The 25,208-nt window shown below is 40.3% G+C and overlaps 4 protein-coding genes and 1 long non-coding RNA gene across 6 annotated transcripts; 4 read left to right on the top strand and 1 right to left on the bottom strand.

The window, feature by feature from the left end:
* The first annotated feature begins 204 nt into the window (after positions 1 to 204).
* Positions 205 to 8,164, top strand: LOC103987812 (phosphoenolpyruvate carboxylase 2). Of its 2 annotated transcripts, XM_009406232.3 has the most exons (11): positions 205 to 301; positions 409 to 800; positions 1,279 to 1,670; positions 1,950 to 2,034; positions 2,968 to 3,190; positions 3,376 to 3,479; positions 3,597 to 3,684; positions 4,590 to 4,744; positions 5,313 to 6,311; positions 6,962 to 7,348; positions 7,617 to 8,164. In XM_009406232.3, exons 2-11 carry the CDS (start codon positions 633 to 635, stop codon positions 7,908 to 7,910), a joined length of 2,895 nt encoding a protein of 964 aa, XP_009404507.1. In that variant the 5' UTR covers positions 205 to 301; positions 409 to 632; the 3' UTR covers positions 7,911 to 8,164. The 2 variants fall into 2 exon arrangements, with proteins under 2 accessions (XP_009404507.1, XP_009404506.1); XM_009406231.3 differs by lacking the exon at positions 205 to 301 and having other exon boundaries at positions 318 to 800.
* A 317-nt stretch (positions 8,165 to 8,481) lies between these two features.
* Positions 8,482 to 14,378, top strand: LOC135641291 (dol-P-Man:Man(6)GlcNAc(2)-PP-Dol alpha-1,2-mannosyltransferase-like). Its single transcript, XM_065156598.1, has 10 exons — positions 8,482 to 8,796; positions 11,208 to 11,295; positions 11,400 to 11,559; positions 11,752 to 11,972; positions 12,072 to 12,367; positions 12,852 to 12,963; positions 13,055 to 13,193; positions 13,510 to 13,706; positions 13,790 to 13,879; positions 13,970 to 14,378. The coding sequence occupies exons 1-10, from the start codon at positions 8,522 to 8,524 to the stop codon at positions 14,117 to 14,119; spliced, it is 1,728 nt and encodes a 575-aa protein (XP_065012670.1). The 5' UTR covers positions 8,482 to 8,521; the 3' UTR covers positions 14,120 to 14,378.
* A 597-nt stretch (positions 14,379 to 14,975) lies between these two features.
* Positions 14,976 to 15,819, top strand: LOC135641290 (heavy metal-associated isoprenylated plant protein 28-like). The gene is made up of 3 exons (XM_065156597.1): positions 14,976 to 15,055; positions 15,140 to 15,215; positions 15,283 to 15,819. The coding sequence occupies exons 1-3, from the start codon at positions 15,050 to 15,052 to the stop codon at positions 15,639 to 15,641; spliced, it is 441 nt and encodes a 146-aa protein (XP_065012669.1). The 5' UTR covers positions 14,976 to 15,049; the 3' UTR covers positions 15,642 to 15,819.
* Positions 15,820 to 16,817: 998 nt separating this feature from the next.
* On the bottom strand, positions 16,818 to 19,499 carry LOC135641292 (uncharacterized). Its single transcript, XR_010497709.1, has 3 exons — positions 18,681 to 19,499; positions 17,190 to 17,875; positions 16,818 to 17,001 (listed from the first exon to the last, which is right to left on the bottom strand). It is a non-coding gene; the product is annotated as an uncharacterized LOC135641292 (long non-coding RNA).
* Positions 19,500 to 23,364: 3,865 nt separating this feature from the next.
* On the top strand, positions 23,365 to 24,919 carry LOC135640848 (uncharacterized). Its single transcript, XM_065155622.1, has 4 exons — positions 23,365 to 23,895; positions 23,995 to 24,099; positions 24,348 to 24,431; positions 24,542 to 24,919. The coding sequence occupies exons 1-4, from the start codon at positions 23,365 to 23,367 to the stop codon at positions 24,758 to 24,760; spliced, it is 939 nt and encodes a 312-aa protein (XP_065011694.1). The 3' UTR covers positions 24,761 to 24,919.
* The last annotated feature ends 289 nt before the right edge of the window (positions 24,920 to 25,208 follow it).

Genomic DNA, 25,208 nt, shown 5'->3' with positions numbered 1-25,208 from the left:
TGTTCCAAATGTCATTCTCTTGATGCATTGTTGAGGTCAAAGGCATGATATTTCTCTATCAAAATAAAAGAACACTGTCCCTATATATATATATATATATATATATATATATATATATATAATAAATAAATAAAAATAAAAAAAATAAAATAATAATAATAATAATTGATATAAGAATGGCAGTTTAGGTTGTAGCGGGCGCTCAACAGCTTTTGGGTCGGTCACTGGATATTCTCACTGGATCTAAACGAAAGCTTGACGGCTACGAAGATTCCGAGTTCCAATATGGCCAGCATAAAAGGTAGTCAAATCGCACACCTTTACATACGACGACGCTGGCCATTCAGTGAACCAAAGCCGATCGTTGTTCTCGCTCATTCTCTCTTTCCATCTTTGATGATCTACAAGAGTTGAAGCAGCAGAAAACCACATAAAGATCAAGTCTTTGTTCTCTTCGGATCCGGTGGTGGGCATCGAAGGACGTGCGGAGCGAATTTGCTCCTGTTTTCCGCCATTTGCCCCACCACAGGCGAGCTTCTCGTGCCATTCGATCTTTGTTTCTTTCAATAACGTTTGTAGGTATTATCGGGAGGGCTGTGGGAGCGAAGGATTAGGTGTGAGGTCTGGGATAGATGTCGCGTTATTCGATGGAGAGGCATGCGTCCATCGACGCGCAGCTGAGGCTTCTGGCGCCGGGGAAGGTCTCCGAGGATGATAAGTTGGTGGAGTACGATGCGCTTCTCGTGGATCGCTTCCTCGACATCCTCCAGAGCTTGCACGGCGAAGATCTGAGGGACACGGTACCCAAATTCTTGTCAATTTCCTGTACAACTGTTTTGAGTCGTTATTCATCGGAAAGGTCGAATCTTGTTTCGAGGTGTTTTCTTGATCTGCCGTGGAAGCTTTCGATCTTTATAATCGTCGATGCTTCAGATTGTCAAGTAAAACGCATTCTTACTATTTGTTTAAGCGTTAATTTCGATCTGCGGCAGCCCTTTTCTTTACGAGTTTTGTGAGATTCTTTAGTTCGGAGATGCAACCCTAAAGAAGGAAAAAAAATATATATACATTTATAATTAAATGGTTGCTCTTTGTAGATCAATGCATAAGAATCGTGTGTTTTTGTTAGTTCTTCAGAAAGATGATACAGATATTTTTTAGATCTCCCATTGTACTCATAATTCATTTTTGTGAAGCTTTGGTGAATCCATTTATGCCTATCTGTTTTGTGTTCTAGCTATTCCGATCTGCAATATAGATTTTGCATTTACTCTGTAGGTTCAAGAGTGCTATGAGATATCTGCTAAGTACGAAGGGACACGTGACCTGAGTAAGCTGGATGAACTGGGGCATGTGCTGATGAGTCTGGACCCTGGTGACTCTATCTTGGTGGCCAGCTCCTTCTCCCACATGCTCAACTTGGGCAATCTGGCTGAGGAGGTTCAGATTGCCCACCGCAGGAGGAACAAGCTGAAAAAGGGAGATTTTGTGGATGAAAGTAATGCAACCACTGAATCCGACATCGAAGAGACTCTTAAAAGGCTTGTCGAGCAACTGCATAAATCACCAGTGGAGGTCTTTGATGCTCTGAAGAACCAGACAGTTGATCTGGTTTTAACTGCACATCCAACACAATCAATCAGGAGATCACTGCTTCAGAAACATGGCAGGTCTTTTTAAAAGCTCTTGGCGATATACCTGAGACAATTTTCTTTAGAAAATCCATTCTCATGACAATATCAGACATTTTGCTCCTAATGTGCTTGTTAGACATACTCATATTTGAAAATTTCTTGTATGCGTTTGTCTCCTCTGTGACAATCACCATAGACTCTCATTCACATGTTTTGTGATCAGCCAGTTCAGTTTTTACTAAAGGTGGCATAAGTACTCTTATGTGGTTCAGCAAATATTATTAACTTTTTCTATTTACAATATTTGACATACAGGATAAGGAATTGCTTGACACAACTGACAGCCAAGGATATAACTCCTGATGATCAGCATGAGCTCGATGAAGCTCTTCAGAGAGAGGTAACTTGGTTGTATAACTCCTTCGTTATATAGTAATAAGGGCGTGCCCAGTACACGAGGCTCCCGCCAATACGGGGTATGGGGAGGGCCAATGTATGCAGCCTTACATTTAAATATTTAAAGAGGTTGTTGCTGTGACTCGAACCCTTGTTTCCCAGGTCACAAAGGAGTAACCTTGCCATTGTACCAGGGAACAAAATCTTATTGTTGTCCAATGAATTTGTGATATTGATATTTAATGAACTTGTACATAATCCAATTGTTAATTAGCTATGGCCTGGTTAGCTTTGTTTCTAAGTGAAGCCAACAACACGTTGTATTATAACTCTCTCATCAGCTTCTAGATAAGGTCTGTCGTATGTTCTAGTTGTTAGATATATGAAGCTGTGCATGAATGTATGAATCTTATTGAATCTTCTTGAGGCTAAGAAACAAATTTTGAATGGATTCCTTTCTTTTAGTTAGATCAGTTTTAAGTATGGCTATTCAAGATATTGGTTTAATATATTTGGAATGACCATTGGAGATCTTTTCCTTTAAATAGTGTACTATACCAATTTATAGCTTAACTCTTCTATACTACTAAGCTCTATAAGACTAATATTTTTCTTAAATGCTCACTTTCAGAGTTATCTCCTATTGATGCTTATGACCTTGTTTAAGACAAATGAACCTTCTCATTTGGTTCCGTCAAGCTATAGCCATAAATGTATAGGACTGGTAATGGCCACTAAAGAGTTTTTTTCTCCAATCTCATAGCAAGTATATGTAGTTAGATGGAACATGAAAGTGGAAACTTACCTCCTGGGCTTCTCCAAAGGCGTCTGAGAAGATAAGAAAGGAACATAATATTGTTAATGAGAGCAGAAAAAAGTAAAGGCTGAGGCCTCATGATATGCTTATTACTACAGCTTTCCTTTTGTCTGTTTGCAGATTCAAGCTGCATTTCGAACTGATGAAATACGAAGAACACCTCCCACTCCACAAGATGAGATGCGTGCCGGAATGAGCTACTTCCACGAAACAATTTGGAAAGGTGTACCAAAATTTTTGCGTCGTGTTGATACAGCTCTGAAGAACATCGGAATAAATGAGCGTGTCCCTTATAATGCTCCTCTCATTCAGTTTTCTTCCTGGATGGGCGGGGATCGTGATGGTATAATATGTTCTGAAGATATCTGCTTAAATTTGTTATTCTCTTGCATAGAATATCTGTGTATAGTTTTCTTATGCCTACTATATGATCATGTACAACAGAGTAAGAACTCTTTAGGAAAATACAGCACTAGTGTGGGAATATATTAATATTTATGTGATAATATGTTTGTGTAAATGATGCAGGAAATCCCAGAGTTACTCCAGAGGTCACAAGGGATGTATGCTTGTTGGCTAGAATGATAGCTGCAAGCTTGTACTATTCTCAGATAGAAGATTTGATGTTTGAGGTACTACAAACTACAAAGTATAAACCATCCTATCCTATCTCTGCTGGTGTAACATTCAGTTGAGGAAGTGTTTTTCTTTACCTTCCATGCTGCTAACCTTTTTTAAAAATGTTGTAGTTATCTATGTGGCGCTGCTCCAATGAACTTCGAGAACGAGCAAATGAACTTCACCAGTCGACAAAGAAAGATGCAAAGCACTATATAGGTATACTCAGTATACAACAAGTCATAAATGAACTGTAAAGTATGATTATCATTTTCTTACTCTAATACATTGCTTTGACTTGGAACTGAACCTAATATTCCTCAAGTTTCATTTGATGTCATTTGCTGCTTTTCTGGGAACAATATATATTAACTCCTATAATATTTCTCTTAGTGTTGCACTTTTTTTTGTGTGGAAGAGCATATCATTTTGCATCTCTATATGTGTAAGAGTTTAAAATGTAGTTTAATTCAGACCTAAAGCAACTATTGATGTCGTTGTTTTAGCTAAGATAAGAAGCATGTTTTGCAAAAGTGTTTTGTAATAATAATAGAAATTATAATATGGGATTAAACACAAATCGAGCTAATATACCCTCTTAGTTAACATGCTCTAGCTCCTCTCTCTCTCTCTCTCTCTCTCTCTCTCTATATATATATATATATATATATATCTGCCCTCTGTAAAATAGCAATAGAGTTTAAAATGTACTTTCATACTATTACAAGGAGTAGTCATTGGCTACAAGTTTTGATATACTGTTTTGATACGTTTTATACAATTTTGTGGGTTTATACAAAAATACTTAGTCTAGGTATTCTTCCTCTATGGTTGGCTAGGCACTTTATTTTATTGATGATAAGATTGAACAGCATTCATAAAACATCCTGGTTTGAATTTAAATTCTGATCTACCTTCTTTTGTTTATTTATCCGAGGAAAGTGCATAACTCTCTTTTTCTATCATATAACTAATTTTCATTAGAACATCCATTCCTTTTATTTTGTACAATTTAAACAGAGACACTGGAAAGATATTTGAACCGAAGTATTGCTTGGAATTGTTCAGTCTGTTAGGATGGGGCTTGAATTGTTCTAGTCTGATAATTTTCAATTTTGATGCAGAATTCTGGAAACAAGTTCCACCTAGTGAGCCATATCGTGTTATACTTGGTGATGTGAGGGATAAGCTGTATAATACACGTGAGCGTTCTCGCCATTTGTTAACAAATGGAATTTCAGACATATCAGAGGATGCAACTTTTACAAACGTTGAGCAGGTTATCTGTCAAATCTTTTGCTTGTCTGGATAGTTGTCAAATCTTTCACAAACTTTGAGCCAAAAAGGTCTAGGAAGAAGATTCCATTAGTTGTCTAATCATTTGAATTTGAACAATATCTTTAAGTATGTTTTGTTCATGTAGAAGAGAAAAGTTCTAAATAAGTTCCATTTCAGAACCTTGCTACGACTATATTTATAAATACATGTTTGAAGCTTTTTGCATTTCATCTAAGCAACGTGGTTACTCATACTAAGTTTTAGGAGTGTGAAATTTGATCCATAAAGTTGCTCCATTACAATATGGAATCATTGAGTTGAAAAATGAGATAGTTACTACTCATGTGGAAATAAAACTGCAGACAGTCATGCCTTTCCAGATCCTCCAGCATTGGCAGTAGCCTCATGCAGTTGGCAGCCTTTTTTATCAGAATATTTCCATCTTATCTTCACACATGACTACATGTACACTTGCATGCATGTTCAAATGACTCGCATGTAGATGTTTTGGTTTCTTTTAGATAGTCATCATGTATTATCTTCTCAGTACAATTTATTTCCTTTTGTAGCTTCTGGAACCCCTTGAGCTCTGTTACAGGTCACTCTGCTCTTGTGGCGATAGACCTATTGCTGATGGAAGCCTTCTTGACTTCTTGCGCCAAGTATCCACATTTGGCCTTTCTCTTGTGAGACTTGATATTAGGCAAGAATCTGATAGGCACACTGATGTGCTTGATGCAATTACAAATTATCTTGGAATTGGATCATACCATGATTGGTCTGAAGAAAAACGCCAGGACTGGTTGTTATGTGAACTAAGAGGCAAGCGCCCTCTATTTGGTCCTGACCTTCCACAAACAGAGGAAATTGCCGATGTTTTGCAGACATTACATGTTATTGCAGAACTTCCTTCTGATAGTTTTGGGGCTTATATCATCTCAATGGCAACTGCTCCATCAGATGTGCTCGCTGTGGAGCTCTTGCAACGTGAGTGTCGTGTGAAGAAACCACTAAGAGTTGTCCCATTATTTGAAAAACTTGCAGATCTTGAGGCCGCTCCTGCAGCTTTAGCCCGATTGTTTTCAATAGATTGGTACATGAACAGGATCAGCGGAAAGCAGGAAGTCATGATTGGTTATTCTGATTCAGGGAAGGATGCTGGTCGTCTTTCTGCAGCTTGGCAGTTATATAAAGCTCAAGAGGAGCTTGTCAAGGTTGCTAAGCAATATGGTGTGAAATTGACAATGTTTCATGGTCGAGGTGGGACTGTTGGAAGAGGAGGTGGCCCTACACATCTTGCTATATTGTCTCAGCCACCAGAAACAATTAATGGATCATTTCGTGTGACAATTCAAGGTGAAGTAATTGAACAGTCATTTGGGGAGGAGCATTTATGCTTTAGAACACTTCAACGATTTACAGCTGCTACTCTTGAACATGGTATGCACCCTCCAATTCCACCTAAGCCAGAATGGCGTGCTCTGATGGATGAGATGACTGTAGTGGCCACAGAGGAGTATCGCTCAATAGTTTTCAAGGAACCTCGTTTTGTTGAATATTTCCGACTGGTAAGTAGTCTTTTTTCTATATTTATGCTGCTGCAGAAGTAATATTTAGCCAATAATGGATGAAAAACAAAAAGCCTTAGCTTAGAATGTATGTGTGTTAACTATCATGAAGCTGTGCGTTTGAACGTCTGCTAGTTTACTTGGTTTTGCAAATACTATTATTCATTTTGCATTTCTCTAATTCATAGTAAAATGTTTAAAGCAAGGATTTTAATCCTGGTCTAATACCGGTTTTAGCAACTGTTTGGACTGTTACAGTATGGGTATACCGGTAATTGTCCTTGGTCTGACTGGTTAAAATCAGTGTTTGGAGCCTTGGACTGATATATGACTCATCCTCGAGAAGACATTGTAGACAATTTTAGAAGAATTCTGTTATCCAGATTCCCCTTGTTTGACAATGTAAATTCTGGTAATGTTATTATTCTTTTCTTCACTTAGTTAATTTCCAGGCTTGGTTTTTGATTATATCATGCATTCCTCCTACCTTCTTCAAAATTTCAAATGCCTATTATTATCTACGGTCCAATATAATTTCAAATTTTGGTCAACATTATACGGCATGATTTCACATGTTTATTTTGGCCCAGTTCACATAAAACAGTGAATATTGCTGTCATTATGTAAATCTGTCTTCTTGTAATTTACAGGCCACACCTGAGACAGAATATGGTAGGATGAACATTGGTAGTCGTCCATCAAAACGGAAGCCTAGCGGGGGAATAGAATCACTTCGAGCAATTCCATGGATTTTTGCTTGGACCCAGACAAGGTTTCATCTTCCTGTATGGCTAGGCTTTGGTGCAGCTTTCAAGCATGTCATGCACAAGGATATCAGAAATCTTCATATGCTAAAGGAGATGTACAAGGAGTGGCCCTTTTTTAGGGTTACAATAGATTTGGTTGAGATGGTCTTTGCTAAGGGAGATCCAGGAATAGCTGCTATCTACGACAAATTGCTTGTTTCTGAGGCGTTATGGCCATTTGGGGAGCGACTATGGGCCAACTATGAAGAGACAAAACAGCTTCTTCTTCAGGTGAGCTCTACTTCTCTGTTTATGTTGATTAGGTTGAAGGAAATGCTATAATGTTGTGGTATGTCCTTGTTCATTTGCTCATTTATAAACGAACTTAAAAAAGAAAAATAAGAACATAGGATAAACTAACTTAATCTACCTGTGCTGTTGGGTAAGTAATACCAATAAAACAACAGGAAATTTGGTACATACAGTGGCTTCTCCATTAGTCTTATCGATTTCGTACAATTTTCTGATCCTGAAACACGACCTCTGCAAACTTTTGCAGGTTGCCGGTCACAGGGATCTTCTTGAAGGAGATCCTTATCTGAAACAACGACTGCGGTTGCGCCATGCCTATATAACGACTCTAAATGTTTGTCAAGCATATACACTGAAGCGAATGAGGGATCCTGACTTCATCATAAATGTGAAGCCTCACATATTGAAGGATGTCGATTCTGACGATCCAGCCGCCGATCTGGTGAAATTGAATCCAGCCAGTGAATATGCCCCTGGGCTCGAAGACACCCTCATCTTGACGATGAAGGGCATCGCTGCCGGCATGAGGAACACCGGATAGATCTATCTATCCACTGTTCCTTTCTAGTAGCAGCATCATGTGTGGTGGCTTTTGCAACGAGTTGAGTTAGTAAATGCCTGATGCAGTTGGCTATTGTTTTTCGCCTTCCTTATTATAAATAACAGAGAAAGAAACCTTCTCTCTGGCTAAAACTTGACATGCCAAACTATCTATTGTATGTTCGAAGTTAGTTCTGTTGGTAATCTCAGTGTTTCTCCCTGTAACTTTCTTCAATCGATTTTGTGTTCGCATTATACGATTTGCTATTTGTGCAGAGGATACATTTCAGACCTGTTCCCTTCGAATATAATATACCGAGAATCACGTGCACGCAACGTGACACCAAAGAACGCATCTACTTTGCTTCTTGTTCCCGCAAAAGCTTCTTAAGGACGTGTCCACTTTCGGTGGTCTCTTCGAACTAGTTTATTATCCTTAACCAACTATCGTGTCGATCACGGACAGATGCAACGGCTTCTTCTTCTCCGCGAAGCAACGCCCTCTTGACCTGATCCAGCGGATCACCTTAAACATAAATCCCTCCCTCCCCCGAATACCGAAACCCTTCCACCTACAAGGGCGAACTAGAACGAGCGATAGAGGGATCAGCGATGGCCGTCTCGGCGGCGCGGCAGCGGCGACCACCGGCGGCGGATCGGGACGCCCCGTCATCGTCGTCGGATCGGTACTCGAAGGAGGACAAGGGGGAGAAGAAGGAGGAGGAGCGGGTGGGGGTGGGGTGGCTGCTGCCGGCGCTTGCTTTGGGTTTGCTCCGACACATGAGCGCCACCTCCAACATCATCCACGACTGCGATGAGGTCTTCAATTACTGGGAGCCCCTCCATTACCTCCTCTACAAGTCGGGATTCCAGACCTGGGAGTATAGGCATGCCTCCGTCGCCTTCTGTCTTATTTATATCTTTCATTTCAAGAAAATGGTTTGATCGCTTCTTATATATAGTTACATTTTGATTGTTGATCTGACTCCACTTTATTGTTCTGTCGATTGACTTAGTGGTAGCTAGGGTATAAAGATTTCTTTCTCATAGAACGAGGACAGTAATCTCTAACAAGGTGTTGCAATCATTAGGGTTTTCAGGCTTAAGTAATCGTATTTTGTTGACTTTAATGCATCAATTAGGGTTTTCAGGCTTAAGTAATGGTACTGGGCTTAACATTATTCCCTAGAGCGATAGAAATTAATTCCAAGAAAACTATTATGAAAAGTTAGGTTATTGAGTAGTCGAGATTACATTAATTGATCTCAAAATAATGTTATTAATTGATTCTAGAAAGTTAGGCTATTAATTGATCTTGAAAATCTAAGTTATTAATTGGTTCAAAAAATAAATCAGCTTGCAATTGGTTTGTCGTTCAAAGCTGATTAGTAGGAATTGGAGATGAAAGATAAAGGCACAATCAAGTTGCTTCTTAAGCGCAATATATTATCTTAAATAAAACCTCCCCTAAGATTTTGTAGGAAAAACAAAAAAAAATTATATGTCAATTACTTTATAATCAGCTCTATTTGAAGAAAAAAAATGTATTAGTTGAGTATGGAAGAAGAGACTAACATCAAATCTTGATATGTTTAACAAGTATATTGTGCATGTGACTAGCATAAATATGAACCTCATAAGATAATGGCCTGTTGCTGTTGAACCTCACTCCCAGTTTCTTATGGAAGTCCAGTAACAGTATTGCTGTCTAACAAAGAAACACTCATGGTCGATGAAGTGACATCAATTTTTTGTAGAACAAGAAATTAAATAAGCTAGTCATCAGCAATGGTAATGACTTTTGATTGTTGGACAAGCTCCTCATGTTAAAGAAGCAACTAGAGACCAAGATCAAGTTCATTCTGGAAGTTGATTATAGTGACAAATTGAAATCATTGTCTTCAGAAGGGCCACATCTAGTAGAAGATGAAAGAAGGACTGCAAAAGCTCAAGAAAAATCGAGATCGGGCTACTACAAAGAACCAAGTGATTGCAAATGTGACAGCTTCTGAGATGAAGACAATGATGTCCTAATTGTCTCTAAGAGTATCGACAATTTTGATGATGCATGGATAATAGATTCTAATAGTTTGCAGCATATTTGATGTAGGAGGATTTTTACTTTGTTTCTTTGAAGATAAAAGAAGGCCCTGTTCAGTTGGCAGATTGTTCAGCAAATAATGTTGCTGATTTAGGGATGATGAGAATCAAGATGTTCAATGGAGCAGTCCTTGTTCTAGCGAGTGAGGTATGCCCCAAAAATATGAAAGCATCTAATTTTGCTTGATGTAGTAGACTTCAAGACCATGGGTAGTGTTTTAAAGGTGACATGTGGCATTATGGCTAGCATGAGAAGGACAGGTGTGGCATGATCTGTCAGATGATTTAGGTGGAGCACCAATGGCTATTAAAGAAGCTTAAAAGAATGATGAAAGATGATCCAATTGTAGGTGTGGATGCACTAGTTAGCTTTTTGTAAAATAAAGACCAGGTGGAGATTGTTGATTAGCATGATTCTTTGGCTTTCATTAGCACTGGGTCCTAGTGTTATTACAATTTAGAAATTGTGTTCTTGGTCCTTACATTTGTAGGAGCCGGAGGTGATAGATCATATGTTTTTTCAGAATTGGTTACCATCAGCATGTACAGTGATTGTAGGAATTACTGAAAATTGGTGAATGTCTGTATATGAGACAGCCAAATAGATATTATGCCAAGTATTGTGTGGGCTAAAACATGGAGTAGAAAGAGAGAAGGGAAGAGAAGGGAGAAAAAAGAGATGATTGAGGAGAATGTTATGTTGGTTTAATTGGATATTCTTAGAGTGTTGTTCTTATAGAGTAGGCTTTAGCCATGATGACAATTGTAGGTGGAGCACCAAAGGCTACTACGATGGCTCAAAATCATGTTTTAGATAGTCCAGTTGGAGGCAAGCAGCCATTCAAATTCAATTTTTGACAATAAAAGCACATCTAACTTTTACTGTTCTGAAGTTCCCATGCATCATGTACCTAGAACTTTTTCTATTATATACTTGTCTTTGAATGTTATAAGTTCTTAAGATGGCTCAAAGTGAAAAGAAAAGGTGTCGAACCTACCTAAACTAGGTCATGGCTCTTTAGGTTGTTTTATGTTATTTTGAAAATTCTTTAAAAACTCCTGATAGAATGAAGTTGTGTGCCCAATAACCCTTTTCACATTCTTCACACTGGGCTTAAAAGGACCTGTAAAAATCTACGGTTTGGGGATTGTGAATCCTTACTTTTTTTTTTTTTAACCATCTTTTACCTTTGTGCAGCTCTGAGTTTGCTTTGCGGTCATATTTATACATCTTTTTCCATGCTTTGGTGGCTGGACCAGCTTCTTTGATCTACAGTGAGGAGAAGGTGAATTAAAACATCATAGATTGTAGATTTGCTCTCTTTCTAGCTTATTCTCAATATAAAAGTTTTTGTTAACTAATTATGTTCCCTCACTAATGAAATTTCAGGTTCGAGTCTTTTATTCAGTAAGGCTTTTTCTTGGTCTTGTCTCGACTTTCACAGATACAGTTCTGGTGGTTGCCCTTTCAAGAAAATATGGGAAAAGGCTTGCATGGTATACACTCGCAATGCTGTGCCTAACCAGTGGTTGTTTCTTTGCAAGTACAAGTGAGTTTCTTATCCTGTCATCTGTCATTTTCTTTGCTGTTAATGCTTTGTTTACTTCAAATTTCCTTCTTTTCTTAACTATTAAATGTTTTCCTTTTTATCCTTGTTTTGTGACAACCAGTTCTGCTGAATATTTTATCTGTTTCCTGTCTCTATGGTTTGCTTCTCTAATTTTTGTGAATGCTTCTCCAGGTTTTCTACCTAGTAGCTTCTCTATGTATGCTGTTACTCTTTCATCAGCTCTCTTCCTTCTTCAGAAGTATGCTATGGCTGTATCTGTTGCTGCTGCTGGAGTGATCATCGGCTGGCCTTTCTCTATTCTAGTTTTTCTTCCAATCACATTCTATTCATTGAGTAGGGGAGGATTCAAAAAAGTATTTTTATCCGGGATTTTAACCTCTGTGCTTATTCTTGTAAGAAATCTGACCATTAACTGATTTCTTTTTCCACCTCTGCTCTATAACTACCACATCCAGTTTTGTTATGGTTATGACTTTGGGTTCTGTTACCAGGCTTTCTCATTGCTTGCTGACTATTACTGCTACGCAAGATGGACATCTTCAGTATTCAACCTGGTGCAGTATAATGTGTCAGGAGGTGGTCAGAGCCACTTATATGGAACTGAAGGACCCTTGTTTTATTTTAGGAATGGATTTAACAACTTTAATTTCTGCTTCATTCTTGCTTTACTTTTCTTGGCGATTTTACCTATTGCGAGGAAGAAATATGCCCCGGATTTGCTCATTGTGGTCTCTCCCATGTATATTTGGTTGGCTTTTATGTCATTGCAGGCTCATAAAGAAGAAAGGTAATAGCCACTTTTTCTTCCACTCTGTACCATACAAATCATCAGATTTATCTACAGTTCTTGTTAGAAAATTGTTACTCTATAAGGTTAATCATTTGAATCATGCCTGATTGATTTTGAACATGTTTACAATGGTTGTTAGTTGTTGTCATTTTCCTTGTCATTGTTATGGCTTTGTCTGAATGTTAGTATTGAAGTGTTTTGTGTCGTTTGTTTGGGACAAAGGACAAGTCAAACTTCCCTTGACTTGCAACTTACCAAGTTCATGAGCCTCTTCATTATCCATTCTATCACTGTTTCTTTACTTCCATTTGTCTGATTTCTCATCGTCAATGTTAATCTTCTCTGTGATTGCATCATAAATGGCATACATTTGCATTTAGAAATATCACCAGTCCCTGTAGGTGTTTTCGTCTTATTTGTTGATAACAGTAGGTTGCATCTTAACTTTAGCAGTTTTAAGGTCTGTTTTATGGCATTACAGGTTTCTCTATCCAATCTATCCACTTATATGCATTGCAGCAACAGCTGTCATTGATAGTTTTCCTGATCTTTTCCGTGACAAGTATGCAGTTGAAGACACACTGATTGTTCAGGTACATTTAATGTCTCCTGTCTTATCTTTTAGGTCAGTGATTGATCGAGTAACCATAAGACTGCTTGATGTCTACTTGGCTGCCTGTACAGATTGCAAAAGGACTTAGACCCATCTTTCTTGGCCTTATATTGTGTGCCTCACATAGCCGCACATTCTCAATTCTTAATGGGTACTCTGCGCCTTTGGAAATTTATAAACACTTGGAACATCATGGTGATGCTGGAACTGGTAAGATATTTTTATATCTGATAGTAAAATGATCTGAGGCCAGAAAAGTCATACCATATGTCTATATAAGTGAAGTTTCTAATCGTAACTGTCTCTAGTTCTTAATCTTGTAGTTTCAGCTCTTGAGATTTCTAAGTGGTCATGGCGAATCATTTTTTTTAATGTACTTTTGCTAGTCTTTAAAAAAATCCTACCGTTCCTATGCTTTCTTATGTTTGATAACCATTGATTCTCTCCCGCACCCTCCCCGTAACAATAATAAAAAAGAAATCACATTATATCCATGCATTTGACATATTTTTATCTTCGTATGTAGGCTCTGTGCTTTGTGTCGGAAGTGAGTGGCACCGTTTTCCTTCCTCGTTTTTTGTACCATCATATGTTAGCGAAGTTCGATGGGTGGATGATGGATTCAGGGGCCTTCTTCCATTTCCTTTCAATTCTAGTTTTGGAGGGATGGGAGCTGCCCCACCTTATTTCAACGACAAGAACAAGGCTTCCGGTGATCAATACGTAATATCCCTACCATTTTCTTGGTTATATGATCTTGCACCGTCTTGTTTTCCATGCTAATCCTGCTTTGACTGGATGCGCAGGTGAAGGACACTGAAGTCTGTACCTTCTTTGTGGAGCTAGATCTGAAGCGACCATTTCCTGCTCGAGGAACTGACTTGTCAACTTGGGAGGTAAACTCTGGTGTTTCTTCTTCAACTTTCATATTAGCTCATGTTAGTGTGACCATTTGCCGTGTTCTGACCATAATCTAATGGTTTCAGACATTAGCGGCCATACCTTTCCTGGACAGAGAGCTGTCGCCTGCCACATACCGATCATTCTTCATCCCCTATAAATGGCAAGAAAAGAATGTATTTGGCTTGTATAAGTTGCTAAAGAAAATACCCAAGAGTGGCCAAGCACATACTTGATTTAGGCGCTTGATGGGTGCCACTCTCCGCGAGATCTTCGTTTGAACTTTCAGAGTTCATTTTACCCCGCAAAATTCTTAGCTCCATGATGCTTCAGTAACGCAGTTTTAGGCAGAAAAGACTCTGTATCTTTGCTCGTCTTTATCCTATTGTCGCTCGGTTAGGGACTTTTTGTTTGTCTAGTACGGTCTTTGTTGTGTGTGCTAATTAATATGATCGTGTGGGAAAATGAATGGATCCAAGTTTTCTGTGGTGGACATTTCTAGCTGTTACTAATCCTTTTACTTGGGTGTTTAACATTGACTGACTCGGAACAAGTCAGCCTATGATTAAAGACAAAACCAGCTGACTTCACTGGGAAGAAGAGCTCTGCAGTCAACACAACTGCCTGCTGACTTGCACTAGTTAAATCCGATGACATCGTCATCGATATCGACAGTCTCCCGAACTCTTCCCCGCTGCAAGCCCAAGTTGGGAGGAATAAATACACTAAATACTACGCAGACGTGGACGCCTCAACTGCTCCCCCACCAAACATTAACTCGATCTCCCGGTCTCAGCAGCGGCGTTGCCTGTGGCAGAACCCAGGATTCGATGGCTGCGATTTGGTTGTCGTCGTCGGACCGATCGCTCATCCTTCACGGAGTTCTCCACGCAGATACCGGGAGAGAAGCAAACAGGCTCAAGTGAGCCGCGGCAGCTGTCGATTGGGAGGCGCCGTCGATCGGTTGAACCAACACTTGTATATTTCGTCCCGGTAGACTCGGTAAACGGTATCTTCCTTATTCTAAGCCTGCCTTGTTTCTGTCACTGTCAAGTCGTCAATGCGACTCGATCAGCTTTATCTATATAAACATCTATGGGTAGAGTGTAAGATCAACTCTGCACAAAGACATATCCAACTGTTCCAGACCCGAGACGTGCTGCAGTATGCCGGTAATTAAGCCTCTATCGTTCTGCCTTATCCTGTTTCCTCTATCGAGCATTCTCCAACCTTTTTCTACCGAACAATATGGACAGATGGTGGAGATGTGGGTGCACATCGACTGCCCCGGGTGTGAGAACAAGATACGAAAGGCCCTCTCGAAGCTACAAGGTACAAAGAACCGTCGCCGAACCTTTCGCCGTCCACCAAGCTCATGGCTTCTGTGATGGTGTTGTAGGGGTGGACGCTGTGGAGATAGACATGGCGATGCAGAAGGTGACGGTGATCGGGTGGGCGGACCAGAAGAAGGTGCTCGAGGCGGTGAGGAAGACGAGGTGCACGGCGGTGCTGTGCCCGTATCCTCTGAACGCGGAGACCAACGTCCAGGCGCAGGAGTACTACCATCTGCAGCACCCGACGCCGGCTCACCGTCTCCTCTTCAACGTCGCTCCGCGGTCTTACAACTACCACAAGCACGGGTACGACGACTCCAGCTTGCATGGCTACTACCAGGAGCCGGCACAAACCCACATCATCGGAGACGACGCTCGCGCTCGCTTCAGCGATGACAACCCTACTGCTTGCTCCGTCATGTAGCAGCAGCACTTGCTTGCTGCAATCTTCTCCTGTGTGCATGTGTGATATATGTATATATGTATTATGCCGTAAGGAGTCGCAACACTAGTGGGGATCTTTGTATGTTGTAATTATCACAATAAAAGCTAAATCCTTGGGGGGGCGGCTGCTCTGCTCCCTTTTGTGAGGCCTTCTTTGAGATTCCAAACTCGATTTGAACGGTATGCATCATATATTCATTCATATATGCGATGAAGAAATATAAATAGACTAGAGAGAGATTTATCTCATAAAAATATTTCGAATTCACAACAATGTACAAAAGAATGATATATTATTGCACGACTTAAGATGTCACATGGAATAAGGTGGTCTAAAGAGAAAAGATATTTATATTTCTCTCCCCTTTATTTGCTCCCTCCATCTAGGAAAGAAACGGCCAATGACTCGTGTTCATCTATATTAAAATAGAGATGTTGGACTGATCTTATCACCTGGAGCAGGTAAGACATTGACTTTTAACAGTGCAATTAGTTTCTTTGAGAAGATTTATATATCTAAACATATATAATTTGCTTTGACCTAAAGCAATAAGATTTGTGGTTCCTTCAGACACGTAAGCACGCATTATCATGATTACGATATTTTCATTACGAAAGTTGTATAATCTTAGATTAGGTGAGAATTTTGTATATTATATGGAAGTAATCTTGTGAAGATGTCTTTTTTTTTCTCACGGATATTTGGTGGGGCATTTAGATTTTTCTTTTCTTTGTTCAAAGCTCATAGATTCATTACTACTCTAATCTACAGTAAGGGAAAGAGCAACGAAGGTTCACCTACGGGACTATAAAGAAATATAAATCATACATCATCTCAACCAAAGAAAAGCCCTTCGATCTTCTGCCAAACTGTAGGTGTGCCCTATCCGTGAGAACCCGTCACATCAAAAATATTTGTTGTTGTTGTTTAGCTTTTATCCGAACCGAAGAAGTCGTGGTTTTGCTGTATCTTTATTTTTATTTGCCTTTATTACAACGCTGACGAAATGAATGGTGAGAGCTTATGACGTACCTAAACGCGGGAAGACACCAAATGAATGTGAGAGGGGTGATTCCCATGCTCGTGCTGACGAAAGGTGGTGATGATACCCTTTTGGCGGAGAGACACAGCAACACTTGGTTAACTCAAAAAATATTGAACCAAATCCCCCATATCATCATAACTTGCAAGCAAAAGTTTTGTGATCCGTAATATAATCCAAGCTGGTACACAGCTGCAGCTGCAGCTGAAAGCATTCGAGTTTATTTACCTTTCACAGCGCATCTCCCTCTGAATCCATACCACCAGTTTAATCTTTTACTTGCCTTTGCATATAGTCCTGCAGGATGTAGATAGCTCATCAGGAAATGCAATTAGGTCACAGTAGATGATGAGACTGATAAAATGCCACCAGAATGCATAGATACAAGTCTAAGTAACTATTTGGAAATTAATCAAGTATGGTCAAATCTTTAGCAACAAACGAATTCTTAAAATACCAAAGAATTCAAACAGAAATCACCTTACCATCACATTAAGTTCAAGAGGACATCATCAACTTTGGAACAAACCAACACTCCCTGGTATGGTGATTCTAGCTCTCATGGCCACAGTTCAACAGAAAAATAAGAGACATCTGCTGGCATTGCTTCAGCTGAAGATCACAAGCACTACGACGACGACGACGATGCACAAGTTGATGTACTTCAAAACCTATATCAACTCCAATAATTTGGTGCACAACTTGAGATACTACAATAACTAGACATGTAAATCATGCAGACATCATGTTCATCGGAGAGATCCATATTTTGATCCAGGAATAAGGCTATTTAGAATATCAGACAAACTTCCTTCCCTGACCTTGGACCCTCTTCCAGTGTAACAGCCCATACTACAAGATCCCCGGGGAGCATTGCAAATGTTCATTCTGTTTTGCCAAGACATGTAATCCATGACAGAAGCTCTGCTTTCATTTGATACATGTGAGTTATCAGCCAAATATGATAACGTCGTTTTGCTTCTGCCAAAATCAGCTCTACTAGGTCGACAATGAGGAGAAAGAAGCTGAGTTGACTGCAAGAAATTGTCACCACAAATTGCAGTTGTAGACGGACAATTTATCTCAAGATGACCATAGTTGTTGCTTGCTTCTAACTCCCGAAGGGAACTTAAATGACCACACCCATCAAAATCAGGGTTAAGACCAGAACCTGCATTTTGAATGATAACATTTACATGGTTATTACTGTTCTAGCATGCTAACTTCTACAACAAGCATGACAAGAATGTCTATTTCCTACTATATGAAGCAAGATGAAAGAGTTAACAGATTTTGAAAGCTTAAGTTGCGGTGGATCTATTATGTCATCGGCAACTTGAGGATGAAAACCGGGAGGAACTGATCTGGCTTGAGTAGGAAATGTAGAAACATGATAACCTGTCAACTTTGAATTGGAAGCTGCCAGAATCACAGATGAATCAATTAGGTTAAAAGCATGAAAAGTGTACCATTGGATAGCCATGTCCTTGACTGAAAAGTCATTTTGACCTTTTTAAGGTTATCAAAGATTGTCAATATGCTGATGCTTCAAAATTATGCAAGTAGGAGCACAAGACTAATAATAAAAGGTAAACATCATACCTGTCTTGGACCTAACCCAAAAACAATTACTACAAATTTAGAACCATGATCCAGAAATCAATCCAAAACATGCTTTACAAGAACAGGCTCAAGAAAACATAGCCAAGGATAATTAGAATATGAAAATGAAATCATCACCGTTAAGTCAAATTTACTGGCCTGCATTTGTAAAAGTAAACAATAAAAAGCACAATTATTTAGGTCAAATACACAATTTGTTGAGGCAAGCTAAATAAACATCTTCTAAATACACTTGTACAGAAGGATGTAGCGAAAGAAACCTCAAGAACTCGAACTGATAAACCGAAAGAAAAGGAACGAAAACAGGGGAAAGAAGCCGCGGAGGAGTGTTTCTTGAACTTTCTTGAACTCACATTGAGGCAAATCTTGGAGAAGAACGAACGAAATTGAAACCCCGATATAGTAGAGAAGAGGGTTTGAAATCGGTGGAAGGAGGTAACCGTCCTTGGGGCCTCTCTTTCGTTCTCAAGTCATCTTCCACCATCAAACATCAACAAGCTAACAAACTCGCTGGTTTCATCCTCTGCTTCCTCCAAGGAAATCTAAACTCGATAACCTCATCAAGATCACTATAACCGCATTCCTCTGCATATGAAGTATCCATAACAAGAACTTCCACTGCTCAGAACGAACCACCAACAACCCTAAGAGCAAGAAAGCCAAGCATAACTCTCGTCGCCGCACCGCGAAGCAAAATCAAACCTCTCGGGGACAAGAAAAAAGCAACAGAAACATAACAGACCCCACACCCTCAACCGAAACAAGACCATCCGAAACAACGCAGCAAAAGAAACCTCAAGAACTCGAGCCGATAAACCGCGAGAAAAGGGAACGAGAACAGGGGAAAGATGGCAGCGCAGGAGGGTTTCTAGAACCCTCTTGAACTCACAATGAGACAAATCTTGGGGACCGACCGAGAGGAGAAGAGCAGAGGGATTGAAGCCGGAGGATGGAGGCGACCTTTCTGGAGGTCTCCTTTCTGTCCCCGGAAGCGGAGCGGGACGGGCGGAGGGTTGGCAAGGAAGGGTCGAAAGAAGTTAGGCGAAGATCGGCTTATCGCCTTGCTTTTGGCAAAGGCGCCCACAAAGGGAAGCACAAAGGCCCACTACAAAAAGCGGTATCGCCTGGCCCGGAGCAGACGGTTATGTTCCTTCGCGGCGCCCATCTCCGACATGCTCACCATTCCATTTACGGAAGGTGCCGCCTCGGTACTTCACTAATTACGCATATTCTTACCCCACTTGTTATTGAAGGTGCTCATGGACACACAGGTGGGCCGGAAGTGACACAAACCGCAAGGCAATCAAGCTACAGTGGTATCTACGTAGATAATAATTCAATGGATATTATGCGATGATTCTTTGTTGAATTTAATTATTTTTTAAGATTAACTGTCATTTTTAATTATCGACTATATTATATCTAAAACTTTCAAATATATAAGTCCAATGTCAAAGAATAAAATACTGATACAAGATATCTTTAGTGTTTCAAGTCTAAGGATCAAACACACAACTTTGACTACGAAATCAGTGTCTAACATCATATATCATTAACCATTCAACATTCTATAAGTGGATCAATCAGTGAACTTATTATCAAATGAGTACTTGTACAATACCTTTAGTGTTCTCATACGAGTGACTATGAGATTAGTCGCCTCCATCATATAAATGAATATATAATGCATCGATCTATCCGGTTATCTCAATGTTCTTCTTGTGTAACCTATGACCGAGATGATTAAAGGTCTGTATTTAAAGACGAATAGATCTCATTATCATGATCTCATTACGATCCGGTTCTCAGTACATAAATCTAAGGATATTACAATATATATCTAATGATATATAATAAAATATCAATAATAATAAGCAAAAAGATTGTCGCAGTACGTTATCAGTGTCATCACTCACGTGATTAGCTTGTAGAGTACCTATAACTAACACAACTCACGACCAGCTCGTATTAGGTCTAGAGAGTTATACACATATTGTGGACAATGCAATGAATATAAGATTGGATATGAGATATCCAATAAGCTCCTGTTTCAATGGATCTATTAGATAAGACCCAATAGAGCTTAGAGTGTTTATTGGATAGGGATCCAATATCCATTAAGCTAATGGTTATTGGATATGGATCCAATATCCATTAAGCTAGTGGTTATTGGATATAGATCCAATACCCACTAAGGCAGATCCATTAGAGTTAACAGTTGGAGCTTTCTATAAATAGGAGTTGAGGCTTTATGAGTTATAGGTTAGATTTTATAGTCATCGGCCACCTATCTCCTTCTCCTCATCTCTCCTTCAACCGTGAGCCCCTCCTTGGTGTGAGAAAACAGAAAGAGGGCCACCCTTTCTTTTAACTACTAATGTGTGATTGTACGCGATCACAAAGAGAGAACCTGCTATGCGAGGAGATACATCGTTGCTGCGTCTACTGTGTGGATCATCAATAGAGAAGAGTTTGTGAGAGCTCTTTCACCTACAAACTAAGATATATGGTTTAGAGGATATACGATCTCCCCTATGTGAGAATATCTCACTCTTAACGTAGTTTTTTCGATTTTGAGTTTTACGCTCCTGGTCATCTCGTGGCAATCTAATATTTTTCATTTAGGAAACCAATTTTGTATTTATTTTTCGTTGCATATGCGATGATCTCTAAGGTTTCCTAACATGTCCTTCATCCTTGGGTGTTTTTTAATGGTAGCTTGGGCATAATCCTTATAACCCAATGAGTTATCTCTCCTCGAGATGGGTTTACAAATGATGATATCAATTGTTTCTCCATTAACCTCTAAGATGAGGGTGTAGGTCCTTTATGTTGTAGCTGTAATCCCAATAGAACTGTTGTGTTTGGACCTATCTCTTTTCACCAATGAGGTCTTCATCAAGTGAGGATCTTTTAAGAGCTCATTCTCTTTTATCTATAGAAAATTTTTAATTTTAGTCATATTTAGGGGGGTCAACTTGGACCTTAGACGAGATACCTCGAGTCGTTCGTTTATCTTTCATCGTGATGAACTCAGGATCGGGGTGGATTGTGGTTGCTCCTACTTTAGCATCTTGTGTGATTCCTCATGCTTTCTTGAGACTAATGTCTCGATAATAATATATTGATTGACTTTTTGAAGTGTCTTTAGTATGATTACAGATAATCTCTGATAGATATGCATGAGGTGAGAGAAGTTTATATTATGTATGACAGATATGCATCTACCATACCTCGGATCTCATTCATAAATTGAGCGACAAAATATGCAAGTATTTCCTCCTCTCTTTGCTTGAGTTTTAGGAGTATTGTCATTGATGACCATGGATATACTTTCCTTAGGAAGTAAAGTTTGAACTTACCACCGAATCTTTTTGCAAAAGAACAAATAAACAATGACTTTAGGTGAGCATATCATTCTCATTGTTGGGTCTCTTATCATGGTAAGAAATGTGTGATACATTAGGATGTCCGAAGTACCATATAATATTATTTAGGTATAAAAAACTATGATATGCTTTGTTGGGTCAACACTACAATCGAAAGCCTCGAAGGATAGGAGGTGAAAGTTAAATAATCGATATCTTATGGATTTTTTGGGTGAACAGTGACTGACCTAAGGTAGGATCGATCATTGCTTCCCCTTTTTATTATTGGAATCCTTATCGCATCTTCTCCTAACCTTGATAAATATATCATAATTGGACCCACAAGGAATTCTTTGTAGAATCCACTAAATAGGCATTGGATTTAAACAAGGTAGAGTAGTGGTGTAATATGTTGAATTTCATAGTTTAGGATCTAAGTGCCCCATTCGCTCATGGTTCGACGAGTCTCGAGCGCTCTTGGGATATTGGTACCACGTCGGGCTAAAAAATTTTGAAGGGTGTCAATGCCAATGGTAGTTAAGCCTATGATCATAGTTAAGCTAATGACATTACTAGTTAGGCTAGGGTAAAAGTAGAGCGATAGTTTGTATTATGCTTGTTAGTATTTGTACTTGTTGAGTGAGATTTAAGAACACATCGGTAGGGATGAGTAGATGGCTTGGGGTTGTCCCTAGAAGTGAGAGACTTAGGTCGTTGAATAGATGCTAGTATCCTATCGACGTTTGCGCCGAGGTGGATGCACCCATACGTGGAAAATGGATGGTTGTTGCCTCCATTGAGTGAAAGTGCTATGGGTCGAGGGACAAAACCTCTTTATTTTAGTTTTCATTGAGAGGGTTGACATATAAGCATTTTTGTGATATTGAGCTCTCCTTCTAGTGTTAAAAATATTATGGCAAGAAGATGTTAACATCCTAGTCAGCCCGATATGATTCGAAGTGAAAAAGCTAAGCTCTTGAAGTACCACATGCACAATGATCGATGTTGGGAGAGATTTACTGATCCGATCTCTCTGCCCAAGTTAGACGAGTATGAACGCAAGTAGTCAAAAAGTAATCATTTTTCATTGTGTTGAGGATGAGCTTTTATACATGATGGACAGAATATTTTATAAAATATTTTATAAGAAGGCAATCTCTAATTGCCTCTAATAATCTTCCATTAGCTTTTTATTTGCGTGAGTGATAAAAACGATAACTTATAATTATCAATTTTGGATCCTTGTCCTACGGGCAAATTGACGAACGATTACATTAATTATCTTCTTTCTCTCTTGACATGATTTTCTCTCTCTATCAATATTTCATAGCTTACGCAAAGATAAAAGAGAAAGGAGGAAGGGAAAAAAGTACACCGAAACGAGCAGTCGTCGTCGATTTCTTCCTCAAGGTTGCAGTGTTCTGATGCTCTTCGGTTGTCCATTGGCACAATGAACAGCTACAAAAGTCTCCGTCAACAAGTTGCACCTTGAAATGGCAGCACGAGCGCAGTCCATTTGTGCATGAGGGGTTAAGACGGTGGCTGATACCTTACTTGAGGTATCTGAGCAAAAGGATGTCCATTCCTTGCCCGTAGAACAAGAAAAGAAACAGTAGCTTAACAGCACGAAAGCTTTATTCTCGCCTTCGTAATATATTGCCTTCGACACATGGAAGCTAATTCTAAATCACCTCCGCGACACATGGAAGCCATCTTCTGCCTCCGTGCCGCGATCGTTCCTCCGTCCACGAGGACGCGCTGCCTCGTGGGTTTCCACCCCACGAGTGGCCTTGCACCCGTTCGCCACCTCAGCTTTCCCCGGTCGTGGCGCCGCCATCATGGCGTATCCTGCTCCCAAGTTCCTCCGCGGCCACCGCCTCTCGAGGAGGACGAAGGCAAAAAGGGCCGTTCCGGAGGGCGGAAAGTGACGAAAGTGGCGGCGGTCGGGGTCGCCGTCGTCGCAGCTTGCGCCTTGGCTGCTGTTGGCCTGTCGCGCGGCGCACCTGCCGCTCCGGCGTTGCCGAGCACGTTTAGGACTGTGCCCACTAAAGACAACGGCCGGTCATTACCCATTCAAGGGCCGTCGGGAGGCGGCGGCGGGCCTAGGAATGTGCTCGTCAGTCAAGATCCGTCGACGCCCTGCAACATGACCGTGCAAGCGACGCGCGATGCGCTGCGGGTCATCTTATTCGGGACGAAGGTAGAATCTCCCACCAAGAAGCCATCAGTACTGTTACTTTCCTAGCTAGTTCGTCGTTCTATTACTGATGACGCATTTCATTCCTGTTACTGATGGCAGGATCTCTCAGCCATGGGAACAACTAATGTCTCGTCCGAAAATTGCTTTGCAAGTGCCGGGACGTACGATGTAGGAATCTGTCTAGTTCAAAGATACATCGGGAAGGTAATCGATTCTCTATACTTCTCATCCAGTTTTATGATCACATTTTCTTCCTTCCTCTTCAAGCGAGGGGAAACCAATGAGAGAAAGGATGCAGTTTTAACTCCACGAGTTAGAGACAAAGAAGAACACACTAATGTGATCTTACCAGTAATGCCAAACACGCCTCAAGTTTTGTGAGCAGAAGATTCTGCTGCCCGCATCATAATAACATCGTATATTCTGCTGTAACATGAACCCGTTCATTGCAGAAAGACTATCATCAGGCCAAAGATATCTGCGAGCAAATTTGCGCTGTCAGACCTAAGCATGACGCCAGGCCCTGTCTTTTCAAGGTCAATTTGTCATCTCAATCAACTTGTTGCTTATGAGCAGTTGAAAGTAGAAGCATTTTGCAGCAGCAGACCTTACAGATCACGCTTCCTCCTGTTTGTAACTGTGGCAGGCTGTTATCTACATGATGTTGACGGTGGAAAGGATGTTGGCAGATTCGCCGACGACGACGATGAGTTCGGATCAGCTGAAAAATTCGATCGAGAACGATCTCAAAGACTTGGATAAATTGATCGACAAGGCGAAGACATCGTGGGAAGAGTACAAAGATTTAGGCCCGTTTGCATCTGAGCCGACTACTGATGATGGTCCGCAAGACACACAAAAGTAGCAGCTCGAGACGTGTTCGGGTATTGCTGCTGCTCAAGGAGCTGAAGACCCACACATGGACTCCCTCTCCTCCTCCCCCCTCCCCCTTTGTATCCTACTGCATGTACTATTATTGTGCTTTTTTAGTTTCTATTCTACTTCGTTATGCTATTGTCATGCTCGTTCCATCATCATCATCATGGTTATGGCATTGAGAACGTACACCCAACGCCACGAACTCGGTGTTGCGAAAGTTCGGAGTCACGATTGCAACCACGACTGACGTTACAACAGACGGGGATCGCGTACCTCCCGTACCTCCTCCATGCGCGCAGACCAGCCTGTCGAAAGTCGTAACGTAAGTCGAGTCACAGGCTTACTCCTCGAACAACACTTTGCGCTTTGACCGTATACCTGATTTGTTATTGGTGTGGAACGTGGGCCCAAAGGGTGGACCCACACGAGTGGAC

This window comes from Musa acuminata, chromosome BXJ3-6 (assembly GCF_036884655.1).
Source record: "Musa acuminata AAA Group cultivar baxijiao chromosome BXJ3-6, Cavendish_Baxijiao_AAA, whole genome shotgun sequence".
Taxonomy (NCBI): Eukaryota; Viridiplantae; Streptophyta; class Magnoliopsida; order Zingiberales; family Musaceae; genus Musa; species Musa acuminata.
The sequence above is the reverse complement of the archived record's forward strand: the minus strand, read 5'-3'. Positions and strand labels throughout refer to the sequence as shown.